This window comes from Pinus tabuliformis, chromosome 7 (genome assembly GCF_031772625.1).
Source record: "Pinus tabuliformis cultivar Carrire ecotype Pingquan chromosome 7, CPIR1, whole genome shotgun sequence".
NCBI classification, from domain to species: domain Eukaryota; kingdom Viridiplantae; phylum Streptophyta; class Pinopsida; order Pinales; family Pinaceae; genus Pinus; species Pinus tabuliformis.
In genome coordinates this window covers 179,537,906-179,547,198 of record NC_142293.1, presented here as the reverse complement: position 1 = coordinate 179,547,198, position 9,293 = coordinate 179,537,906, and the positions used below count along the sequence as shown (strand labels likewise).

Genomic DNA, 9,293 nt, shown 5'->3' with positions numbered 1-9,293 from the left:
GCAATAGTCACAAATGCAGGTGGAATTGGCACGCCAACGGTCCTTGGGTCGAATTCAGCAGGTTGACGCTTGTTTGGTCGTAAAATAAATGCAGAGGTGCAATAGTCGTTTTTTGCAAAAGTAATGAAAAACACGATTTTTCGGCCAAAATATGGATTTTTGGGTTATTTGGCGCTTTTTTGGATGACGTCAGCATGACGTCATCAGGTGGGGTCAAGGTTGGATGACGTCAGCATGACGTCATCGAGTGACATGGCAGTTTGAGAGTGGTCCACGGGGATGGTGAGGTGGCAGGTAGGTCAGAGCAGTGGCGGAGGGGGCGCTGACGCGGCGATGATATAGCAGTGACGCGGTAATGACGTGGTAGTGACGTTGGCAAGGCGGGTTCACAAAAACCAGAAACTGTAGGCGGTATAATATCGCACCGCTCTCTATACGGAAGCAGAATCGTCAGAGGGTGCTCCGATACGATTTGGGGGTGACACGTGGCAGAGGCCTGACGTCACCCTCTGACAAATTTCGGAAGCTAACCTACGGACGTCGGGGCCGCTCCGATATGCATGTGGGCCGTCGGATGAAAAAGGCCAGATCCGACGGTTGACAGATCGTTGAGATGCCAGGTCAATACGGATGTGGGCGGGTTTAAAATAATATATTTTTTGGAAGATGTGCCCGGTGGGAACCTTTGGAGTTTGGCAAATTTATATGGTTTTCAATGTATATTTATAAAAATGCGCATAGCGCCCAAACTTTGGGTAAAATGAAAAAGTGGGTTTTTCATGTGTTTTTGCAAATAAAGCGGGTTAGGGGTGAAAATGGGATTTTTTACAAGGTTCTTTTTCAAATGAAGGGGTTAATGGTTTAGATAACTTCTGAAGGGGAAAGAGGGGTTGGGTTTGGGTTCTTAAACTGACCGTATGTCAATTTAATCCCTGACAGTGAACATATGGCTATAATGCCAAGGGGAAGGGATATTTATAGAATGCTTGGGATTTATACACCATAGTGTTTATAGTAATAGGGAAAGGGTAACATAGGGGATTTAGATAATAAGGAGTTAGGGGTTAATATGAATGGAAGAAGTGAATGAGGGGTGATATCACTAAGTTTATGTGAAAACAACTTAGCTTAGGGAGTAGATCAAAATGAAAATAATTTTAGACAAGAAATGTGGCTTTTGAAGGAATAAGAACCAACATAAAACCTTAAATTCTTTCATGAAGACAACTGGTGAAGGGATGTTAGTAATGAATGTGAAAGGGGGGAAAAGGAAGTTATTCATGATCCTTTGCTTTGCTGCAACATGATGGAGAAGAGGAGCTTCTCTATGCACATATGTTTGCTTTGTGCTAGACAAGCAAGATTCATTTGAAAGAAATGACATTTCTGCAACCTCATCTGCCTACCCATCTACTTGCCTAGCATTTTTGTTTCTTCATGGAGGGTGCAGTTAGACTTGCAGACCCTTATTTGCCTTTTCTTTTCTTTTGGCTTTTTCTTTTGATTTTCTATCTAGAACTACCCTTATTGCTTCCAAGGTCCCAGGTTAAGCAGTTGGGAACCTTACTTCTCTACCTAAGCTACTAGTCTGCCAAGATTAAATAGTTTGGACAAACTTCTTTCTCTATTCTACAACAGAAAATTAAACCATGGCATGATCTAGATTAGGCTGTTGGACCATCCATCAAAATTGAGTCAACGTTAAGCTATATACACACATTGTCTTCTCTTGGAAATATGGGATCTTTGCATCACCAAAGCAGAGCATATTTGGAACTTTCTTTGCCAATCATGAAATATGAAACCTATTGGTATAGGTAGCTAACACAACCCTTTCCGATATGTTCCTCCCTCTTTTGGTTCTGTTCAAGATAAGGGAAAGGGTAAAATGACAAAGAGTGATGTGACTATCAAAAGTTATTTCACTCCCTCCTCTCCATCAGATGCACATGGTCCTGAAGTTAGTAAAAGTCAAATGCAGCCCACTTTAGATGACCACTGGAGGAAAGAATTGAGGGAGACTGCTTGTGAGTACATAGCTAGATGGTGGTATGATGCTGATATCCCCTTTAATGCTGCTCGTTCGCCATATTATGAGCCTATGTTTGATGCCATACGTGCTACTAGAAAAGGTTTCAAAGGCCCTACTATGCATGAGCTAAGGAGGTATCGTCTGCATAGAGAATTTGAATCCATTAATGAGTATTTGAAAGAGTTCAAGGACTCATGGGCAAGAACAAGATGTACCATCATGTCAGATGGATGGACTGATCAAAGAAACCGTACCATCATAAACTTTCTTGTCTTCTGCCCATGGGGAACCATGTTTTTAAAATCAGTTGATGCATCTGATAAGGTAAAATATGGGCAATTGTTGTTTCAGCTATTGGATCAGGTTGTTGAGGAGGTGAGGGTGGCTAATGTTATTCAAGTCATCACAGATAATGCCTCTAACTATGTTCTTGCTGGTAAAATGTTAGAGAAAAAACACACGACCATCTTTTGGACCCCATGTGCTGCACATTGCATAAACCTCATGCTTGAGGATATTGGAAAAATATACTGGGTCAAAAACACTATATATCAAGCCAAAAGCATCAAAAAATTTATCTACAATCATACATTTATTTTGAGCCTCATGGGGAAACACACTGGGGGCAAGGATATTATTAGGCCTGCCATCACTAGATTTGCTACACATTTTTTAACATTGCAATCTATGCTTTCCCAACATAGAAACTTGAAAAAGATGTTTTCTAGTGATGGACGGAATCAAAGCAATTGGTCTAAGAAACTGGAAGGAAAAGAACTGAAAAGGAAAGTCTATGAAGAAACTTTTTGGAGAAAGGCAACAGAGATTGTGAAGCTTGCTGAGCCACTAGTTAAGGTGTTGTGGTTGGTGGATGGGGAAAGGTTGGCTATGGGCTTCATTTATAAGGCTATGGATCAAGCAAAGGAGAAAATAAAGACAGTATACAAGGATAGAGTGGCAAAGTATGGGCCCATTTGGGCAATCATTGATGAAAGATGGAACAATCAACTCCATCGCCCTATACATGCAGCTGGGTATTTTTTGAACCCACGATATCATTATAAAGCTAAGGAGTCAGGAGCTTTGAGGGGGGAGGTCAGAGATGGACTGATTGATTGCATTAATCGCATGATCCCACTAATCAGCTGGAGATACACCGACAGGCCAATACCTTCAGCAATGCATCAGGTACCTTTGGGAAGAACCTAGCAAAGATTGCAAGAGAAGCAGATGAGCGAGGTAAACAAAAATTTCAATTTTCAAATTCTTAATAGTTTTACAGTTTACCTTTTTTTTAAAGTTTGTTAAATCGTTTATAATTTGAAAGTTAGATATAATTTGTAATTTTGTTGAGCTAACTCATTACACTCCTATGTTTTTGCCGCACAATGGTGGGAGGCCTTTGGTAGCCATTGTCCTGAATTGCAAAGGTTTGCAATTTGTATTTTGAGTCAAACTTGCAGTGCATCTGGGTGTGAGTGCAATTGGTCTGTCTTTGAGAGGATTCACACAAAGAAGAGAAACCGTTTGGATCAAAAACGGTTAAATGATCTTGTTTATGTCCAATACAACCTCCGGCTCAGACGAAACCATTTGCTGAACAAAAGACTTGATTCAGATCCCATTGCGTTGGAAGACATTGATCCAACATCAGATTGGGTAATGGAGAGTTGTCCAGCAGAGTTTGATCCTGATGAGCATCTTGATTTAGATTTAGATATTGAGACATCAATTGAACTTGAACAAGCTGTTCTGGTTTAGTTGAATGCAGATCCCAATCCACCAGCCTCAGTCTCAAAGCCAACAAGGACTCCAGTTGTAGGTGCTTCCTCTGCTCAACCACGACAGAAGCGTAGCCGCATATCTACTCTATCTCAGCTTGCATCTGCTGCAGTTGCACAACCTTCTAGTGGTACCACTTCTATAGCTGCAGTTGGAGATGATGATGATGATGATGAGCCATGGGGTCCCCTGTTTGACTTTGATGATGATCCAGAGATTGATCGACATGATCTTGGCTCCTATGGTAGTAGCTACTAGCCAGTAGCTATAGTACTAGTATTGGAGTCCGGTCACAATTTACTTTTGTTGTAGAGGCCATTTCTAGCCTCGGTTATGTGTTTTTTGTTTTGAGTCTTTGATCATGTATGACAGTGGACTATGTATTGCCATTGGGTACCATTTTGATATAATGGATTGGTTCATGAGCCTACTTTGATCATATGTTGTCTTCCATCTATATTATAATGCTGTGTGTTTGGAAACATGAATGAAAATCTTTAAAATTATGTTTTTTTATAAAAAAATAAATATTTAATGTATTTTTTACAATGACCAAGTCATTGAAATCGAGCCGGCCGAGTCATTACCGTTTCGGAGTCGGAGTCGGAGTCAATCCTCGGCTGAGTCGGAGTCGGAGTCGGAGTTTTAAAACTATGGTCATAACTGACTAATTTCTCATGATTTTTTTTGTGAACAGTCGACTTAGCACTCATTGCGACCATATCTTCTATTCCTTCAGTGTGTTTTTGCACCTTTAGATGCAATTTCTAGTTTATTATATTATGATTATTAAATATGATTTATTATTTAAGTATTGAGGGGTTTTCGCAGTGTGTCATATTGGAAATCAATTTTTGGGATTCAATTACGATTTCCATGAGAAGTAGTTGTAACTGACTAATTTCTCATTTTTTTTTTGTGAATAGTCCACTTAACACTCATTGCATCGGGTGATACTCACAGGGGTGAAGAAGTGGGATTGAAACTAGTGAAATGAATCACATAGCGTCAATCATCACTTCCGGGCTTGCACTTGGTAACCATGAATTCCTGGGAGGTCACCCATCCAATATCACATCTAGCTCAAGTGTGCTTAATTGTGGAGTTTTCCCCACAATCAAGCCCACTTAGCTTGCTACCCCATTTTTAAAACCTTAGCAAGTAGTGTGCCTCATGAACCATTCAAGTAGAGCTCCCTTCACTCTTTTGTATTTAAGTATTGAGGGGTTTTCATAGTGCATTATATTAGATATCATTTTTTGGGATTCAACTGCATTAAGTAAGTCATTCATCTATGACCATTTCCATGAGAGGTAGTCGTAACTCACTAATTTCTCGTGATTTTTTTTGAATAGTCCACTTCGCACTCATTGCATTGGGTGATGCTCACAAGGGTGAAGAGCCGACATTGAAACTAGTGAAATGAATCACATATCGTCAATCACCACTTTCAGGGCTTGCACTCAGTAACCATGACTTCGAGGGAGGTCACCCATCCCAGATCACGTCTGGCTCAAGCGTGAAATTAGTGAGATACAACTATCTCTCATGGAAATGGTCATAGATATTTGACTTACTTAATGCAATTGAATCCCAAAAAATGATATTTTATATAATGTACTACGAAAACCCCTCAATACTTAAATACAAAAGAGTGAAGGGAGCTCTACTTGAATGGTTCATGAGGTAGAATACTTGCTAAGGTTTTACAAATGGGGTAGCAAGCTAAGTGGGCTTGATTGTGGGGAAAGCTCCACAATTAAGCTCTCTTGAGTTAGAGGTGATTTGGGATGGGTGACCTCTTGGGAAGTCATGGTTAGCAAGTACAAGCCTTGAATGACTATATCTAATGATTTATTATTTTCTTGTTAAAATAATGAAAACAATTATTGAATGTTGTTTGCCATTGTTAATAACTAGTTAGTTGTAAAACTATTAAAAAAAATTCATGAGAAATTAGTTTACAACTAGATGAATGACTATAGTATATTTTGTTTTTATGAAATTTGATGATGAAATTTCGACAGGTCATAATTTTTAATTATATGTGTCAATCTTTTCTGGATTAATGGATGCCCTTTTTAATAATAAATCCCATAAATCCATATTTATATTTTTATATTTAACTAATATGATTATAATTTTATTATATTACTTATTGATAAATAATTATCATGGTTAGTAAGAAGTGGTTGGCTTTTCTCATCCTCCACACATATTTCATAATTGAAACATATGATTTTGCAGCACTTCCTAGACTATATGAGTTGTGTTTTTATAAACTTCTTATAATTTAATTTCATTGGATAATAAGAATATATCAACCATATTTATTAATATAATTATTATTTAAAATTACATTATAATAAATAATAAATTTCCTTAATTAAGTTAATTCAAATTTAATAATTAATAAACACGACTATACAACATGTAATGTTTTGTGATTGACTCAATATTATCACTATCCTCTCCCATTTACACAATTACAATTTATCATCTATAAAATATATTTCTATTGAGTAGTTTAATTTATAGATTAAATAACTTTTTTCATTTTAATTTATAGATTAAATAACCTTTTTCAATGGAATCTCCTGATAAAATTTCTTGTTAGATTGTGTTTTTTTCTATTATTTAAAATACATTTTTGAATAGAGGTAGTTTAACAATTATGCTTTTTTGGCCTGAAAGCTATGGAAATTCCGGCCATATTTTGAAAAATACTGGTTAGAATTTGTGTAAATTCAAGAAAAAGCTATCAAAATTCATAATTTTAGGTGCCTTAGAAGTTTTTTATGGTGTTGAATCTATTTCCACCATCAAAAACATGATTCAAACACTAGCTTTACAAGATTTTTTGAATTTTTTTTTGCCCAATTAAGACAATATATAAATGGATTCAACACTCTGAAAAACAGCTAAACACTTATTCTACAAATTAAACAACTTAAACTTAACCTTTTAAAAAAATTACCAAATTTTAATTAAAACTAACCAAAAAAATATGATAAAAATGTGATTTCTTCAATAAATAAGACTAAGCCTATATCTACTATCCAATGGTTAGTGATCATTGATCCGTTACAGTTTATTAATTATTGAATTTCATCGACTACGGTGCACAAAGGTTACCGTTATTAATTATTGAATGTAATCCACTACCCTGCACAAGCAGATCTAGAAAGGTGAGACTGCGATGTGTTTTTAATAAATGAAGAGAAAGAAGGATTCATGGCCATGATGGATGTTGTGAATGTGAAAGCAATTAAGAAAAATAACTTGGAAACTAGAAACCACACCGGTCACCCACCCCTAATTCTCCCTCTTGCTGCTATAAAACCCCATTCTTCACCCTACATTTCCCGGTTGTGTGTTGGGGTGTGCACTCTACCAGTCCATGCTCTGCACATAGCTTTATTTTTGGGTGCCATCAGTATCTGCTGAACATAGCTTCATTTTTGCGTATCATCAATATTGTTTGAGCTGATGGAGGCCATCCAGTTTTTTGGTCTCTTTTTCATTCTCCTACTGGCTCGTGGAGCCATGGCTGCCACCCCTAAAAAGCCAGTGACTCTGCCCTTTGACAACAATTTCATAGCTAGCTGGGGTGTGGACCACATCAAACAATTTGATGGTGGGCGACAAATTAATCTTCTTCTCAACAAACACCATGGTAAGTTATTACCCATTCTATTTCTTCCTGCGTCATTCATCTTTATCAGTCTCTGGAATAACAAAGTTACATGAAAAATGAGATTAACAGGTGCTGGGTTCCAATCCAAAGGAGAATATTTGTTTGGGCACTTCAGCATGCAGATCAAGTTGGTTCAGGGTGATTCCGCTGGCACTGTCACCACCTTTTATGTGAGTACTTGATAATAATATTTGGGCTTTTATGTTTGGCTAGATCTGCTTCTGCCTACTTATGTCTCTATATTTGTTTTGGTGCGGATAGCTTTCTTCCCAGACGGCTGAGCACGATGAAATAGACTTCGAATTCTTGGGCAACAAGTCAGGGGAACCCTATATTCTTCAGACCAATGTGTTTACAGGCGGGAAGGGTGAGAGAGAGCATCGCATATATCTCTGGTTCGACCCCACCAAGGATTACCATTCCTACTCTGTTCTTTGGAACAAGTACCAAATTGTGTAAGCCCCCAGATTCGATCCCGTGACATTCTCATTATTTTTGTTTAAACCAGAAACAGGGCAAAATGTATTATGCAATTTTAGAAAGAACCTGGCTCTTAGCTGACTATTGTTTGGTGTGGTCTGTTTTTTGTGCGCAGATTTTTTGTAGACCAGGTACCTATCCGCGTGTTCAAGAACTGCCAGGGCCTCGGCTTGGGGTACCCAATAAACCAGGCGATGACGGTCCATTCGAGCCTGTGGAATGGGGAAAACTGGGCCACTCGAGGGGGTCTGGAGAAAACCGACTGGACCAAGGCGCCCTTCATTGCATCGTTCAGGGAATTCCATGTCGATGCCTGCGAGGCTTCTTCTCCGCAATCGTTGTGCGCTATGCAGGCGTCACGGTCGTGGGATCAGGTGAAGTTCAGAGACCTGGATAGGCGGCAATGGCGATTCTTGAAATGGGTGAGGAAGCACTACACCATCTACAATTACTGCACTGACGCACAGAGAAACAAGAAAATGCCTCCAGAATGTGTTCGCGATGGTGATAATATGTAGAGACCGATTACTAAGAGTTATTACTAATTATAATAATCCCCGCCATGGGTGGCCTGTTCGATCTTTACTACTAGAAATTATGAATGTTTTGTAGTAGCGATTTTTGCTATTTCTGGTTTTTTGATACCATAACTTTGGTTACAGACGTTCAAATTCCCATGGTGTATAGCTTTGCATTATAATTTCATTGGCAGATAGCTTTTGATTGCATGTAATGGCATGGTATTTACGCTCCATTATTTGATGGGTGTGAATGTATACATGCAATTAGGGTTTTGAAATATTTTGAAATATTTGATTTGCGTCCATGTATAAATGGAATTATGGTTTTGAAATTTTCTTTTTTCAGGGTATTGGTTTTGAAATTTTTTTAGGGTATTTGATTTGAGTGAATGTAGATAGGGAATTATGGTTTTGAAATTGTGAATGTAGATAGGGAATTACGGTTTTGAAATTTTTTGTATTTGATTTGCATATATTTGCATATATATGGTATTAGGATTTTGAAATTTTTTTAAGTTATTTAATTTGGGTGAATGTATGTATAGAATTAGGGTTTTGAAAAATTCTCAAGGTATTTGATTTGCATGAATGTATATATAGAATTAGGGTTTTGAAAAAATTTCCAGGTATTTGATTTGCATGAATGTATATATGGAATAAGGGTTTTGAGAAATTCTCATGCTATTTGATTTGGGTGAATGTATATGTGGAATTAGGGTTTTGAAAAATTCTCAAGCTATTTGATTTCGGTGAATGTATATATGGAATTAGGGTTTTGAAA

At 37.7% G+C, this 9,293-nt stretch overlaps 1 protein-coding gene across 1 annotated transcript; it reads left to right on the top strand.

Moving 5' to 3' along the window:
* Nucleotides 1-7,303: 7,303 nt before the first annotated feature.
* LOC149246435 (xyloglucan endotransglucosylase protein 34-like) lies at nucleotides 7,304-8,509 on the top strand. Its single transcript, XM_089441458.1, has 4 exons — nucleotides 7,304-7,490; nucleotides 7,581-7,681; nucleotides 7,773-7,966; nucleotides 8,107-8,509. The coding sequence occupies exons 1-4, from the start codon at nucleotides 7,304-7,306 to the stop codon at nucleotides 8,507-8,509; spliced, it is 885 nt and encodes a 294-aa protein (XP_089297584.1).
* Nucleotides 8,510-9,293: the final 784 nt, after the last annotated feature.